General features: G+C 44.4%; 1 protein-coding gene across 2 annotated transcripts in view; it reads right to left on the reverse strand.

The window, feature by feature from the left end:
* The window catches only part of EBF2 (EBF transcription factor 2), a 260,670-nt gene that overhangs the window by 15,007 nt on the left and 227,743 nt on the right, over positions 1-17,920 (reverse strand). For both annotated transcript variants that reach the window (XM_083713608.1, XM_083713609.1), the window contains exons 14-15: positions 15,373-15,558; positions 1,157-1,324 (exon numbers count right to left, since the gene is read on the reverse strand). In XM_083713608.1, the coding sequence (XP_083569734.1) occupies positions 1,157-1,324; positions 15,373-15,558 (354 nt within the window). The remainder of the gene's footprint in view (positions 1-1,156; positions 1,325-15,372; positions 15,559-17,920) is intronic.

Here is a 17,920-nt window from a genome sequence, read left to right on the forward strand (position 1 = left end):
TTCTTTAACTTTTTATAACACAGTCTCTGCAGGTGCTGGCAATACAGCTCTTCTTGGTCGTTACCAGCCGGCAGCCACCCTCCCATCCCCAGAATGAAACACTGCTTCACAGGGATGGGGTTGGCAGTCACTGTCCTCTGAGAAGAGCTCCAACAGTTCCCATCAAAAACTGAAAATACAACAGGGACCAAATGCCCATTGTTGCAGCCACCATAAATGGTGGGCCTCCTCACTCCACCCCAGAGTCTTTTAAAGAATGTTGCTTCCCCCAACACACACATTCACAAATCTATGTGTGTGTGTATCTTCCATCCTAAAAACTCACTACTCCATTTGCAGATGTTAGTTTTCAGTGGGGACATATTTTCCAAACATACTTTTCTCCATACTCTTTTGGGTAGGGTGCAGGGAGAACAGCACAACACTCAGAGAAGTGTGCATTCTGAAAGGTAACTGATGTTCTCAGACATCCCTAGACCTGCTGATTTAAGCTCATGGACCATAGTTTGGGAACACATCTCCTAGATGAAGGCGGGCTCCAGTAGGCTCACTCCAAAAATACAGCCCTACCTACTACACTTCACTTTAAGATTCCTGAAACTTTTCTGCCTGCCGATATCATGAACTAGATGGCACCCAGCTTACATTCAGCCCAGATTCACAAACATTACTTGTACATCATGTTGTAAGTGCAACAGCAAAGATCATTCAGAGTGTAACTTAAGGTGTTCTCTCAGTGTTAAAGCAAGCCAACCAAGAGGCTGCTGGTGGTGATGTAGCTTAGCAACCAGTTACAGTGTCATGATCTTTGCTGAGGTTGGCTGTCTTCTGATTGGCTGTGCAGTTCTGATGGAGTTTCCCCTTATATGTGTTAGTTATATATCCCTCCACTATGAACAAGGCCCGACTAAAGAACAGTCAAAACCTTTCTCTCCAGGTCGTACATTGTTTTTGTTCAGTTTCTCTCCATTGATGCATTATCAGGATTCCTGTTGTCTCTGGACTCCATCTGTGTTGTTTAAGTGATATTGCTAATGCATCGAGATCCTCCAAGCTTTCAGTTTCTTTGTTGTTTCTGTATCTGCCTTTGAAACAAAACACGTTGCATGCACGGAGGCTCCAGGGGGCAGGGAGTGGAAAATAGAGTTTTACGTACCTCTGAACCCATTTCCATTGCCAGTGGAGCAAGCCGGGGAAGGAGACCCCTGGGGTCGGATGACGGGAGCAAAGGCACTCTTTTGTTTGACAGCAGGAAAGACAGAGGAGGAGAATGGGAGGATGGAGGAAGTGCTTGAGGAACCAACTGTTGGACTTGAAGACATCACTGAAGAGAAGGGGAAGGGAGAAACAGAAATTCCATTAGAAGAAACGGGAATTTTGGGGACTGGAAAATCCCCCTCCCTCTTTCCCTCCCACTTCACACCAATTTACAATCCAAAGAGCATCTTTAAGGGGCGACTGATGAGAACTTAGTTATTTGGTTCCAAAGCCCAGTTCAGGTGTTCAGCCTGGAAAGGTTCTGGCACAAAGGCCACATCCACAACTTGCATTTAAGGCTTTCTTATACTACTGTAACCATCATGGCTTCCCCTGAGAAGTGTAGTTTGTTAAGGGTGCCCTCCCAGAATGACAATTCAATCCTTCCTGCCAGGGAGCTCTGGGAATTATAGGAATGGGGTCTCTTAACAATTCTCAGCACCCTTAACAAACCATAGTTCCCATGATTCTTTGGGAGAAACCATGACTGTTAAAGTGCCGAGGTTCCACTGTATATGGGACAGGTGTGGCCAGAGTGTAAGGCACCAGGGAGGTGTATGCTGGCTCCGCCTGTGATGTCCCTGCACACACCCTTCTTTATCAAGGTTCCTTGCAAGAGTCTTCCAAGTATGTTCAGTCCAACATGCTCAGAAACCCTCTTCCCAGTCAACACAGGAAGATTAGGGGGTGGATCAGAAAGATGTCCAGGAGGGAACATGGCCCTTAGGGTGAAAAGGGCACTATTTGACCCCATTCTATTGTAACAGAGCGAACAATGGCTACATTACAAGTACAGTGGTGCCCCGCAAGACGAACGCCTCGCAAGACGGAAAACCCGCTAGACGAAAGGGTTTTCCGTTTTGGAGGCGCTTCGCAAAACGAATTTCCCTATGGGCTTCCTTCGCAAGACGAAAGCCCATAGGGAAATCTCCGGGACAGCGGGGAAGCGCAGCGAGTCTTCCCCACTGTCCTCAGACCTCCTCCGAAGGCTGGCGGTGGGGCGGAGAGACCTCCTCCCCCCGCCAGGCTTCGGAAGGCTCCTCCGAAGGCTGGCGGTGGGGCGGAGAGCCCTTCTCCCCGCGCCAGCCTTCGGAAGGCTGCTTCAAAGGCTGGCGGTGGGGCGGAGAGACCTCCTCCCGCTGCCAGCCTTCGGAAGGCTGTCCTGAAGACTTGCGGTGGGAGGAGGGTTTTCCTTCCCACCGCCAACATTCAGAATGCTGTTCTGAATGTTGGCGGTGGGGAGGAAAAACCCTCCTACCACCGCAAGCCCCGGGAACAGAGGAGAAGCGCTGTGCACCTTCCCCTCTGTTCCCGTACCTGTGCTGAAGGCTTGCGGTGGGCAGAAAAGCCCTTCTCCGCACCGCCAGCCTGGCAAGCGGTCTCCATAGGAACACATTAATTGATTTTTAATGCATTCCTATGGGAAACCATGCTTCGCAAGACGAAAAACTCGCAAGAAGAAAAAACTTGCGGAACAAATTAATTTCGTCTTGCGAGGCACCACTGTAGGTCTTTCAAAAGACAGGTTTTATTTGCAATGTTAAGCAACAGCAAACAATAGATCTAAGAAGAAACAGAAACAGGAAGGCACATTGTCCTTGTTTTGCAACTTTTACAAAGATCTCCTGAAAGACTTGATTAATTCAGTGGCCATTATTTGTAGCCTGGAAGATACATGGCTTTCTTTTCTTGGATACAAATGAGATTATTGCAGAAACTGTAAGTAAATTCCTGTTGAGAGCCATGGATTTAAACAAACAAACAAACAAACAAACAAACAAACAAACAAACAAACAAACAAAAAACACCTTGTCCTTATAAACATAACCGTTTTCACTACCTGTCAAAAGAGTCATTTAGTACTGTATCTCATTTTTTAAGTGTTAATAGATGTACTGTATATTCCATTATGAGATATGTTGACTGGTTCAATAAACTGTTTGATATAAACAAATAAATAAGACCTTCTGAAGCTATTACATAATATAGTATAATAGGGTAATATTCAATCATATACTCCTTTTCCTGCATTATAAAATTCTCCTTCCTTCTTTTTATATCTATTAGCTAGTTTTCTTTTTATGTATGATTGTAAATGTTTGTGTGAGTACATCTCTGGAAGTGCTGTTGTTGGAGCAATGCATTTTATTGATGTGTTGGTTTAACAAGATTTATATACCACATAATAATCAATAAAAATCTCTAAGCAGTTTTATCCACACAAATGGATAAAATCAAACTTTAAAAACAAGTAGACATGAAATGTAGCAAACTATAGAGCAGTTTTTCAACAAATCTGGATAATAAAGTTTTATGTCTGTGTAGGTTTCTCTAAACTAAAAAACTTTTAGTTACCATTTACAGTGGTGCCCCGCAAGACGAACGCCTCGCAAGACGAAAAACCCGCTAGACGAAAGGGTTTTTCTGTTTTGGAGGCGCTTCGCAAAACGAATTTCCCTATGGGGTTGCTTCACAAGACGAAAAAATCTTGCGTCCCCCACCCAGCGGTTTTTTTGTTTTTGTTTTTTTGCCCTTTTCCTAAGCCGCTAAGCCGCTTATCAGCTGTTCCGCTGATAAGCCGCTTAACAGCTGATCGCTGGAAGCCGCTTGACAGCTCTAGCACTAATCCGCTAAGCTGTCAATGGGCTTGCTTCGCAAGACGAAAAAACCGCTAGACGAAGAGAATCGCGGAACGGATTAATTTCGTCTAGCGAGGCACCACTGTAGTTATATCGATACCAGGAAAGGTCCTAGAGCAGACAATTCAACAGTCAGTCTGTGAACCCTTACAAAAGGATGCGGTGATTACTAAGACCCTGCATGGGTTTCGCAAAAACCAGTCATGCCAGATATCATTTCCCCCCCAATGGAGTAACAAGCTTGGTGGGTCAGGGGAATGCTTGGACATAGTGTATCTTGGAAAAGTTAATGGGATGGTGCTGTGGTCTAAACCACTGAGCCTCTAGGGCTTGCCGATCACAAGGTTGGCAGTTGGGATCTGCATGATGGGGTGAGCTCCCGTTGCTCTGTCCCAGCTCCTGCCAACCTAACAGTTCGAAAGCATATCAGCGCAAGTAGATAAATAGGTATTGCTATGGCGGGAAGGTAAACTGCTCTGGTTTCTATCATGGTGTTCTATTGCGTCAGAAGCGTTTTAGTCATGCTGGCCACATGACCAGGTTCCCCCAGCCAGACAAAGTCTCCCATGATATTCTTGTGAGGAAGTGGTAAAATGTGGCTTGAACAAGGTAACTTGGGGTCCCTTCCAACTGTAGAATTCTATTATTCCATTATTTTAGCAGGCACTGGAAGCAATGCAGAGCAGGCAACTGCCAACTATTAATAGGCAGGAAGTTCCAGAGATTAGGTGTTGCCACTGGTTGGAATGAATATTATGTGGCTCTTGTAAAGTGGCCAGTAGTTCAGCGGGCACATCTGGGGCAAGGCAATCTTTCAAATAAACTGACACAGACATATGATTTCTCCCTCTCTCATAACACTCACGGACATCCAGTGACATTGAAATTCACTGAAGACTCAGGATGGACAAAATAAAGCATTTTTTCCCCATGCAGTGCACAGATAAAGTATGGAACTAGTCCCACAGGAGGCTGTGATGGCCACCAAACTGAATGGCTTTAAAACAAGTTTAGGCAAATTCATGGAGGATAAGGCTATCACTGGCTACTAAGCCTGATGGCTATTGTTGTACCCGCATAGTCAAAGGCAGTGCGCTTCTGACTACCAGTTGCCAGGAACCCCAGGAGGCGAGAGAGAGTGATGTTGCACTCAGGTCCTGCTTATGACAGGCTTCTGATTGGCCACGTAGAGAACAGGATGCTGGACTAGGCTCCTCTTATGTTCTTATGATTGGATTTCAAGTATAGAACAATATCAAAGGCGTCCATATCTTCTTCTGTCAAATGTTGCAGGACACAAAAGCTAAAGACCAATATTTTAGATGGTGATTATTATTATTATGATTGAAGCAAACTTTAGACACTAGGAGAGAGATGCTTGAAACTGGATGGAACTAAGCCTTGCAATCCATTTTGGGATCCAATTGGCAAAAACACTCATGTTGTTGCTCAAATCCACAGCATGCCCACACAATCACAGCTGGATTTTACTCTGCACATTTTCTTCTCAGAGCCTGAACATTTCCTTTTTTAATTTTTTAAAGGGTCTGTCAGCATCTCATTGTAAACCCTTATTGTCAGGGGTTTATAACTCAGCTGTAAAAATTTCTCTCTTTTTCCCTGGAGCTAAAACTTGGCACACATAACTCAGTCAGGAAGTGGAGTTTGTAAGGGTTTTCTTTTTTACAAAAAAAAGTGAAAAAAAATCTACCAAACATCTGTTTGGCCATTTTTAAACACTCTGTGCAAAAATCAGTAGACATTTCAGATTTCTTTCTTGAAGGGTGACTCTTTCAAAAAGGCAACTGATTATTATTAATATTATTTTCTTTTAAAAAATACCTCAATATGTTCCCATCCTATAATGTGGTCTGGATTTATTTTTTGAAAACAATTCAGTATTGTCAGTAGATAATGAATGGCTATCTTAATCGAAATGACTTGGACAAGGTCTTGGAACAATCACCTTTAATCCCAGCTCCACTATGGACACTCATAACTGGGCAGATGGAATAGTTATTAAAGCAAACAAGAGGGACCAGCAACAAACTATTATGCATACCGTACTTGCTTTTTAATAAGTCATCTCCTGTTCAGGGTTCCAGCCAGCCGCCATAACACACAACATTACATGGTTGATGAACATCCTCAGTCTTTACTAGGCTGTGGAAGGGTTTTTTTTGGGGGGTGTTCCTCCCTCAGTTTTATTATTATTATTATTATTATTATTATTATTATTATTATTATTATTATTATACCTCTGCAGTACAATGATAGTTTTCTTTTGTTACTTAGTGGCTTGTTTGGTCTCCAGTCCTGCCAGGTCTCACCACCTGAGTTTCTTATTAAAAGGAGTGATGACCAGGCCTGTGTGAATCTCTCAATTTCAGCTTCTCTCTGTTTCTCATTTTTCCAATCTCAACTTGTTCAGTTTTCCACATTTCCACATCCGTTTGCATGGTTTTTTAAAAGCCCTCATGAAAATTTAGCAGCATTTTATTTTATTTTGCCCAATACACACATTTTTGCAGTGCAACTTTCCCTGTTTTAATGCATTTTTCTATGTCACTTTCACTAATACATGCATTTTTCTTGCACTTGGCTTGAAAACTGCATTTCAAAGTTTGGAAGAATGCAAATTTTGAAGGAAGGCTATGTTTTGGTTCAATCTTGTTCCGGGAAGTGCAAATTAAGTGTTGTTGTTGTTTAGTCATTTAGTCGTGTCCAACTCTTCGTGACCCCATGGATCAGAGCACGCCAGGCACTTCTGTCTTCCACTGCCTCCCGCAGTTTAGTCAAACTCATGCTGGTAGCTTCGAGAACACTGTCCAACCATCTCGTCCTCTGTCGTCCCCTTCTCCTTGTGCCCTCCAACTTTCCCAACATCAGAGTCTTTTCCAGGGAGTCTTCTCTTCTCATGAGGTGGCCAAAGTATTGGAGCTTCAGCTTCAGGATCTGTCCTTCCAGTGAGCACTCAGGGCTGATTTCCTTAAGAATGGATCGGTTTGATCTTCTTGCAGTCCATGGGACTCTCAAGAGTCTCCTCCAGCACCATAACTCAAAAGCATCAATTCTTCAGTGATCAGCCTTCTTTATGGTCCAGCTCTCAGTTCCATACATCACGACTGGGGAAACCATGGCTTTAACTATATGGACCTCTGTTGGTAAGGTGATGTCTCTGCTTTTTAAGATGCTGTCTAGGTTTGTCATTGCTTTTCTCCCAAGAAGCAGGCGTCTTTTAATTTCATGACTGCTGTCACCACCTGCAGTGATCATGGAGCCCAAGAAAGTAAAATCTCTCACTGCCTCCATTTCTTCCCCTTCTATTTGCCAGGAGGTGTAGCAAGGTGCCTTTAAATGTGAACTGAATCAAATTTCCCCCCCATCTCTCATGATGGCTGATACTTCAGCGTTTTGTGCTAGTGGATGTGGCTAATGGTACAGAGTATATAGACTAAAACCAAACTGTACCATCCAGCTGCTTATTCAGCAGAATCAGGCAGCACGGTGTGGAGCCAGTACTCAGTTGACCTCCAGTTGCTTCCCTGCTGCTCACCAGGGGATAGAGAGGGAGGGGCAAGGCAGTGGTGAGGCTGGCATGGTGCATAACTGTTGATGCTCTACTATACTGTCCACTACCAGTATACCCTCCAACTTGATAAAAGAATTGGGTTGTTAAAAGCCTGTCCCTACTTGTGTTGGAGAGGGCTGTAGCTCAATAAGAGAACATCTGCCTTGCATTCAGAAGGTCCCAGATTCAATCCTTGTAGGCCTGGAATGGCACCTGTCCAAAAATCTGGGAAGCCACTGCCAGCCAGTACAAACAATGCTGAACTGGATGGACCAGCGATCTGGCAACTTCCTATGTTAACACTGCGTAGGTTGCAAGGTTTAGCATCGGCATGTGGAACCATCAAGAACTTCCTTGGCCCCAGCATCCTGGTTAGAGCTGTTATTTGAATGCTCCACAATGCCACACAACAACAATATGTAGGAGCATTGTGGAAAATCAACAAGATTCTGCAAGCTTCTCATGCTGTCGCCACCACCAGGTAAGCCCACTGGGACCCATCAACATAAGAGAAGACCATTTTGCTAGAGTAAGGCTACAGACCAGCTGCTGAACAGTAGTTCCTAGATATGAGTGGCTGGTAAAGGGGAAGTACAAATCTTTGCAATGGCCAGGAGTGCGTGTTAAGTTTCATAAAACCAGAGGAGAAGAGAACGTATTTCTCTCTCTGGTGTACTTACACATATTGCATTTCTGAAGTGACAGCAGAGAAAGCGTCTGCTTTTAAAAACCAAGGAACTATAATGCTGCAACATGCAATACCCTGGATGGGTGCAATGAAAAATGGAAAGAACTAAATTGGGGTTAATATTCCAAATTTACATTCATTGTGTGTGAGCATCTATCCAAATCAAGCTGCAAAGTCCATTTCTAGGGATGGATGAATCACCTCTCAGTTTCTAATTTTCACCCCACTCTAATTTTCATCTCCACATCAGTCTGCATTTTTTAACATAAAAAGTACCCTAAGTTCCTATTCTTCAGCATTTAACTATGAATTTCTCCTAATACGAACATTTCTGCATGCAATTTTGATTAATATACAGATTTCGCAAAACAATTTCCTCTAATATAATGCATTTTTACCCCCGTACCTGCAATTTTATACCTGTTACTTGGGTGGAGAACTGCAGTTCAAGTTTCAAAGGATGGCTGTGTTTCGGTTTGTGTATTGCGTTGGAAAGTCCAGATTAGGTAGATTTGCTTTTAAAGGTGAACTAAATTTCTCCCTCAAACTTAGTGGATAAAGCGGTTTATTTAGTCAAACAGCCTACTTTTCTCCCGTGAAAACTGAATGAGGAACCTGGAATTTACGTTTGATTTCTAATATTAGCACAAACCTTTTCATAAGTTATGACTTGGAGCAGATGGTCTGATGGTCCAGCATCTTAACGGATTTCTCTCTCCTCACTCCCCACACCCCCATGATACATTTTAGTTTCTGGGTAAGACTGACAAGAAAGATATGGATAGACTGTAGTTGATTTTACAGGTGAGAGGGAGAGCTCAGTGGCTGATCATATGCCATAGAATCTTAGAATTGGAAGGGACCACAAGGATCATCTAGTCCAACCCCCTACAATGCAGGAATCACAGCTTAAGCATCCATGACAGATGGCCATCCAACCTCTGCTTAAAAACCTCCAAGGAAGGAGAGTCCATAGCCTCCTGTGGGAGACCATTCCACTGTCAAACAGCTCTTGCTGTCAGAAAGTTCTTCCTGATACTTAGAATCTCCTTTCTTGTAACTTGAAGCCATGGGTTCGAGTCCTACCCTCCAGAGCAGGAGAAAACAAGCATGCTCTCTTCTCCATGTGACAACTCTTAAGATATTTGAAGGCTAAACATGCCCAGCATTCCTCGTAAGGCTTAGTTTCCAGACCCTTGATCATCTTGGTTGCCGTCCTCCACACACATTCCAGCTTGTCAACATCCTACTTAAATTGTGGTGCCCAAAATTGGACACAGTATTCCAGGTGTTGTCTGACCAAGGCAGAATAGAGTGGTACTATGACTTCTGTTGATGCAGCCTAGAATAGCATTAGCTTATTTTGCTGCTGCATCACAATGTTGACTCAGGTTCAGCTTGTGGTCCATTAAGGCTCCTAGATCCTTTTCACACGTATTGCTAGTAAGCCAGGCGTCCCCATCCTATATTTGTGCATCTGGTTCTTCCTGCCTAAATGCAGAACCTTGCATTTCTCCCTATTGAAATTCATTTTGTTAGCTTGTGCCCAATTCTCCAATCTGTTAAGGGCATTTTGAATTCTGATTCTGTCTTCTGCAGCATTGGCTACCCCTCCCAGTTTGGTGCCATCTGTGAATTTGATGAGCATCCCTCAATTCCTTCATCCAAGTCATTTATAAAGATGCTGAACAACAACGGGCCCAGGAGAGAACCCTGCAGTACCCAACTTCTCACTTTTTCCAGTATGACGAGGAACCATTAATGAGTACTCTTTGGGTTTGGTCAGTTAACCTGCTACAATTCCACCTAATAGTTACATCATTCAACCCACATTTTACCAGCTTCCTCCCAAGAATATGATGGGGGACTTTGTCAAAAGCCTTACTGAAATCAAGATACACTATGCCCACAGCATTTCCCTGATCCACCAAGTTTGTAATTCTATCAAAAAAAGAAATCAGGTTGGTATAACATGACTTATTTTTGTGAAACCCATGCTGGGTCTTAGAAATCACAGCATCCTTTTCTAAATGCTCACAGACCGACTGTTGAATTATCTGGTATCGATGTCAAGCTCATTGGTTGGTAGCTACCTGGGTCTTCCTCCCCCCCCCCTTGAAGATGGGGACAACATCTGCCTACCTCCAGTCTGTAGGGACCTCATCTGTTCTCCATGAATTCTCAAAGATAATAGACAAAATTTCTGAAATTACACCCGCAAGCTCCTTTAGTACCCTTGGATGCAGCTTATCAGGCTCTGGAGATTTGAATTCATTTAAAGTAGCTAGGTGTTCCCTTACAACCTCTTTTCATATATTGGGCTCCCTCAAGATGTTGTTACACTCCAACTCCCATCAACTCTGACTGGCAGGGGTGATGGGAGTTGTAGTCTAATGACATTTGGAGGCCGCTAAGTTCCCTATTTCTGCTTTATACACAAAAGGTCCCAGTTTCAATAAGAACCCCTGCAGGATCAGGCCAAAGGCCCACCTAGTCTAGCATCCTCTCTCTACCTGGGATTCCCAGGAATTAGTATTCAGTGCTCACTGCCTCAAACAGTGGAGGTAGATCATAGCTATAATGGCTAGTAGCCATTGATGACCTTAACTTCTAATCCCTGCCCTCCATTAGAAAGGATTTCAGATAGTAAGAAAGATCTGGCTCAGATCTTGGAGACCTGCTGGCCAGCCAGAGTAGACAATACTGGGATTGATGGAGCAAAGATCTAATATAGTATAAGGTCCAGCAGGACTGCCACTTCCCCACCACAGTGCACAGGTGGGAGACAGGAGACAGGCCACCCAAATGGGTAGCTGTGCTATTGCCACTGACTATGGCTAAAACATAAGGACATGGTTTTTCAATAAATGAATAAAGAAGAAGATGACGATGATGACTGCTTGACCACCTTGTTTAAAATTAAGGTATGCCAAATACATCCAGTCCTCAATATTTCTCAGAATTACTCCCATGCCCTAAAAGCAGCTGAAAATTCCTCCACTTTCACAGGGGAACAAGGCCCCCTCTGAAAGCAAAGGAAGATTTTTGGTACACCTTTATGTTAAAGGTGTATCCATGGCAGTTGCAAATCTCACCCCACAAAAAAAAAATAACCACGCCCCTCTAATTTTACACAGGCAGATGGTTAAGAGTGGTAGTCTCGTAATCTGGGGAACCGGGTTCGAGTCTCCGCTCCTCCACCTGCAGCTGCTGGGTGACCTTGGGCCAGTCACACTTCTCTGAAGTCTCTCAGCCCCACTCACTCCACATAGTGTTTGTTGTGGGGGAGGAAGGGAAAGGAGAATGTTAGCCGCTTTGAGACTCCTTAAAGGGAGTGAAAGGCGGGATATCAAATCCAAACTCTTCTTCTGAAGGAGTGAAGACCAGAAGTCCCCACCTTGGTAATACTAGAGAGCCAGACTGAGGCCATTTTATAGAGAGCAAGCTAATCCAAAAACGCCTTTTTATAAGGAGCAAGCTAAAAAGGCTAAAAGCTATCTCTCTTCTGTTTGCAAAAGCATTCTTTGCAAATGCAGCAAGTGTGGTCAGAGCACTTCGCACCTGTAGCTAGCTGCTGACCAAAATTCTGGTAAACACCAAGGAGAGAGCAAGAAGCAGGATGTCTAGCCCACCACAAAATTCTAAAAGCAGACTTAAGCCTAGCAACTGCTAAAACCACAGACACAGGTGGGGGTCAAGTGGTATTTACTGGAACTAGTAAATAGGTCAGATAGATTTTAAGCCATCAGTGCCACCTAATGGATAAAGCAGTTTGGAACCGAAAGGCCACCACCAATTTTTCTCATTGGTAGAGCTTTAATGAATATGCATAGAAGGGATTGCTAAGGGGGTTGAACCATTGTTTTGCCTGAGGGGATAAAAACTGTATGCCCCTGGTGCTCGTGGGCATTCTCTCATTTCTTCCTGAATGCACCCCTTTTTGCTTTTGTCTGACAAAATCAAACTGAATAAAAATCTTTTCTTAAAGAAATATTGCTGCCTGGAGTTTTTCCATTTCTGGTCTGTATTCTGAAGTCCCTAACACTTCTTCTTCTTTCTCTTCCCGATATAATCTCTCTTCAATCACCACCATCTATTTTAATGGCTTCTTGTAATAATTAATGAGATAATGTGTGTTAAATGCTGGGAACATTCTAAAGCTGTGTTACTGTATGCAAGGTGGGGGGGGGGGGCTTTTTCAGCCTGAAAGCCACATTCCTTCATGGGCAACTTTCTGGGGTCTGCATCCCAGCGATGGATGGTGCCAGAAGCAAAAGTGAATGGAGCAACAGAAGTGGCCTTTGTATAGCAGCCACATAAAAGTCAAGAGGGTTTTTTGAAAATACACACATAGACCTTTCCGTCCAGTATCCAGGCAAGCAAGAGGCATGATCCTAGGTCAGGCACACATCCCCACCAAGCAAAAAATTAGCAAGATAGTCCCAAGCACTGAAGCCATCTGTGGGGGGCCTGCGGCACCCACCCGGCCTCCACCAGCCGCCGGTGGCGCTGCCTTACTGCTCTCTGGTGCCGCAACAGTGACTGGGCTGGGGCCTCCGCCTCTGCTGTGGGGCCTCCGTTGGGGCCTTCCTGAGGCTGTGATGGGCCTACCTGCAGCCATGGCAGGCCTTGTGGGAACTATCTGCAGCCATGGTGGGCCCACTGCAGCCCCACTGGGTCTTCCCACTGGGCCTCATCAGGTCTCCTCCTGCCATGTGAAGTCACACACGTGCTGGGGGCATGACATCACAGGACCACGGCTGGGCACCGACAAAGTGAGTAAGAACCCAGCACGCCTGGTCGCAAGGGCCCAATAGAGAGGCCTGGGGCCCATGTTTGGTGTCTGGGGCTGAGATCCCTACCCTAGCATCTGTATCAAGAGACAATGGAGTGCACCTCTGGAGGTGAAGTTAAACCACTGGAGAAGCATAGCGCTTGCTGTGGCTGCAGAGACTAGTAACACATAACTACTACCTGCCACATTGGTCCTGGGCTGTCCAGGAAACACGTTTTGCACCAGCTGAGCTGCAGGAGTTGCTAGAAGGAGGCATACAAGATGCCATCCAACTGTCTTAGGGACTCCTATATTATATCATGTCTTCCAATATATACCTGTTAGCACCGTGAGATCATCAGCAGAGACCCTTCTCCAGATTCTGTCCCCTAATGAGGCATGGTAAGTGACTACTATTTATCCTAACCATGCATCCAAAGAAGCACAGGATTAGTAAGCAGAGGGCCTTTTCAGTGGTGGCACCATGGTTATGGAATGCTCTTCCCAGAGAGGCTCGCCTGGAACACAGATTAGTAATTTCTTGTTAAATGTTGCTCTGTGCCGGGCTTTTCTTTTCTCCCAGGTGTTTTATTTCCTACCTGTTTTTAATTCTTGGAAGTGATAAAACTGGGTTTAAAAGTGCCATTTATTGGTTCTACACTTCTTTATAGTTTGCATGACTTTCTGTTAATTTTGTGCTGATGTTTGTTTTTTATTGATCAATTGTTTTAGAACTGTGAATTGTTTTTGTATTTCATTGATTCAAAATTATGAACTGCAGTTGGACAGGGACTTTTTGAAAAACAATGCAGGACGTGCTCCCACGGTATAACATATTCATGATCTGGGCCAGGACCCCACGACGACTTCTTTTTCAGAGAAAGAAAGAAAGTGGCCAATCCTAAGCACACTATTTTAAATGTCTACTTAACATAGCATGTAGTTTGACCCAGGCCTGCAGGATGGAACAGGCCATGACCACTCCACAGTGGGCCAATAGCAAAAAATGCTTTGCAGAGAGAAAGACTGTGGTGCTGAGGCTATATATGCTATATATTCTTGGGTGGTGTGGGAGAGCGAGGGGGGGGTAGGGAGAGGGAGAGCTCCATATTTATGAAGTTTTGCCTTTGGCTATAAGTCAGCTTTCAGTTTACATTTTATATCTGACTGCAGGTTTCCACATACAAAATAACAGCATATGCTTCTCTTTGAGGAAAATGTGTGAAAACCTCACTCTTCCACATGCCTCCATGCTTCAGATTTGACAAAGTATCTTGTGCTTGGCTATTGAAACCTGAACACAAATATAGGCATCATATGCACTATACATTTAAAGCAGATTCATTTCATTTTAAATAGTCGTGTCTTCCCCCAGAGACCCCTCACAGAGCTACAATTCCTAGAGATGATTAACAGTCAATCCCTTTCCTCAGGGAACTCTGGGAATTGTAGCTCCATGAGAGGAATAGGAGGTCTCCTACCAACTCTCAGCACCCTTAACAAACTACACTTCCCAGGATTCTTTGGGGGAGGCGACATCTGCTTAAAGTGCTAGGATGCTGCGTTAAATGTGTAGTGCAGATGGAGCCATAATGTGAAAATTGCTAGTTTTCTCCTTTTACATTCAGTGCATCTACTGCTGACATTGGGCCAGATATTTATATGCTTAGTTTAAATGCAAAAAGAAGCTACAGGTACCCTGATCTGATTCCTGCCAGTGTTCCAACCCAGAAGATCCCCCTCTTCAACAGTGAATTATTTAGTCCACTGGAGGCAAGCAGACAATGGAAGCTTCCTTAACAATGACTCTTATAAAGCATGTTATTACCCTTTTTTTGTAGAGGGCGGGCTGAGTCTAGGAGGGCTGCGGCTTGTCTAAGGCAATCTGGTGAGTTAATGACATAGGCAAGAGTTTGGGTCAGCCCAGAACTGGAGCCTCTGCTGCCCCTCCATCCAATATTAATTCACCCCTTTCCTCTATGTTAATTTACCTAGTGGTGTCAAAAACAGAAAGAGGCTGCAACAGCAATGGAGCTACCATTAAATTTCCCACAGTGCCCCACTGTAATGCTATTTCAGGGGTATTGCAAATATTAAGACATCGGCTCCCACACCTAGCGTTCATTGGATCAGAGCCGGGTCCTGGGATCCTGACAGCTTTTCAAGGATGGCAAATGCCAACACTGGGTGGTCTGCACAATTTAGCCATTATGCTACACAACTGGCAGGTTCAGGCAAGAAGGCAGAAGCAGTGGTTCACCCTTGCAGGCTCATTCTGCAGCAGCTTTGCATTCAATTTCCTATTGTAGAGTCGGGGAATCTTCTGGTGCACTGCCCCAGAAAGCTGGCGGCGGAGAGGAGAGAAGTATTTTCTGGCAGATTGCCTCTTGGCTTAAGTCAAACCAAAGGTCAGCTGAAAGGAAGAGAAGGGACGACTACTCACAGCCATAGGGAGATCCTGTGGGAGAGCCATTAATGAATCCAGGCGAGCCAGGAACACCCAGGTTCGACATGGGGACGTTGCTGTAGCCGTTCATGCTGTTACTGGAGGTGCTGTAATTAGACTGCTGAGGGGTCGAGCTGGAAGAGTAACCTCGGGGGGAGATGCTGCTTGTGTTGCGGATGTAACCTACAAGAAATAAACATTCTCTGAGTGCCCAGAGATGAGGACAGCGGGTTGATCTCTCTCAGCCGTGCATTTCTCCACTAATTTGGATTTCATTGGAACAAATGTTACCATAGATGAGGAAACTAGTCCTGGCCCTAGATGAATCTCAGTGGTTCAGGGGGCACTGGAGTCATCTGGGGAGGGTGGAAGAGATAATTTTGCCATTGAGAATTGTGCATGTAGTGATTCCCCCCCCCCCGCCCGGTTTGTCTCTCTTTTTCCTCCATCTTTTTTTCTTATAATAACGCCCTTCACCAAATGTTGCCACCATGTGATGCTCAGAGTAGCCCAGCCATGGTCCTGGATGTGAATCCATCGGATCAAAGCATGCTGTCATCAGCTAGTGGCTTTTCATCAAGGGGGAGGAGAAGGCCACAAAGACCACAGTGGGTGCAGCCACCCCCTGCCCAGTGCCCTGAGAATTATGTTACTTCATGGCATAGGATCATTGTCAGGCACACTCTGTTTTATCCAACACTGGTCATACTCAGAGTGGACCAAATGAAATAATAAAAATGACTAATTAAGGCCCATCCATTTCAATGGTTCATTGGGGTAGGTTGACAAATCTGCTGATCTCAGTTTCTCATTCCCGCCCCCATTCTTAAATTCACTTCTCCACATTTCCATATCAGTTTAGAAAAAAGTCAAGTCCTCATCAGCATTTTGACGACCCCCCGCCCCCGCCCCACTGTCTCCATCTCTTCTTCCCTGCCTCAACTTGAGAGTCCTTCTTCAGAGCCAGGCATTCTGGGCAAGGTGGCCAGAAGAATGCCTCTGCTACTGCGGTGGTATGCCACAGTGTCTAGAAATGCTGTTTAAACTGGTGCTTGTCATCTTCTGGCTCTGAAGAAGGACCCCCTCAACCATTTCTTAGAGTAAGGCATAATGAAGCGGGGGTGGGGGGTGGCAGAGAAGCCGTCAGTACTGACACTGTAAATGTAGTGGGGCTATAATTTTTTTAATAGAAAGAAAGCAAGGGGGGCGAAGGTGGAAAGGGAGAGAGCAGACCTCCAGATCTGCTGGTGTCTCCCTGGTCTGCCCAGGTTTGGGCTACACTAGTGAATAGGTTTGCACATATAAAATGTAGGTTAATACCCTGAGGACCTTTTCAACAAGTCAGAATGTCAGTCGTCCCCCCCACCCCCGTAAATTGGGGGAAAGAATGATATTGGCATCCTGCAGATGGAAGAGACCTTGGTGGCAGTGCACTTCACAAATAGACAGCCCTGCCCTCTGATTATGTGTCCTTCAACTGTGATACGTCCTTTACAGGATGGAGGATGGAGAGATTTGTGCATCTGTAGAAACCTCTGACTTTTTGTGTGGCTGGATTGTAACCTATTGTACAGAGTTGCGCACCTGTTGTTTCATCCATTTTTATCTCTAGCCCTATCCATCCCTAGCATTTGGCCCAAGAGTCTGTTTGTGTGGGAATGTGGTTCTTGGACTAAAACAGGTTCCCTACCTCTAGTCTAAAGGCTTACTGAAGCTAAGCAGTTCTTTTATTATTATTTTTTTGCAGTAATCTTTTCTCTTAAAAAAAAATCCTCATGAAAACCCATGAGCTTTTTAGTGCTAACTTCTCCCAATGAACACATTTTTAATGCAGTTTTGACTAATATTTTTGCAAGCAATTTCCTCTATAATGCTATTTTATATGCTGTTTCAACTCATACATGTATCCATATGTACATATTACTGGATAAATTCATTGCGAAATTTGGTGAAATGTAAATTGTGACGGTTGGCTGTGATTTGGTCTGTGCCTTGTTTCAGAAAGTGAAAATTAGACAAGTTCATCTTTAAATGGGAACTAAATCAAATTCCACACACACACGACCAGCACCAAATCCCTGCTCAGGATTGTTACTGTTAGAATAAAGGCCTGCTATTACAGGGCACATCACTAGCGAGTGTGCTAATGCTGGCCCAAACCCCAACTCCAGAGTGCTGGACGAAGAGCTGCCTGCAGACACAAGGATCGCTGTGCATGATTTCTTTCCATTTCTCACCCCTTAAGCATGTTTCTCTGGCTGAGGAGAGCACGTCTTTGTTTGACAACATGTGTACATTTGGTGATCACATCTGATTGTTGAAAGAATGTGAAAGGGTGTTTCTGGATCTGGAAAAAATTAGTGCACTTATGTTTTTAATGTTCATAACATTAACATGGGATTTGCTGCAAACTGTGGTCAAGGCTGTATCTTCTCAAGGATTTCAAGCGATTTAGGGGGTGCTTCTCCACTGCAGAGGGTGTTTGTTTGTTTGTTTGTTTGTTTGTTTGTTTAAAAATAGGTTTTGCAATGTTTTCACACAATAG

The sequence above is a fragment of the Podarcis gaigeae genome, assembly GCF_964106915.1.
Source record: "Podarcis gaigeae genome assembly, chromosome: 15".
Classification (NCBI taxonomy): domain Eukaryota; kingdom Metazoa; phylum Chordata; class Lepidosauria; order Squamata; family Lacertidae; genus Podarcis; species Podarcis gaigeae.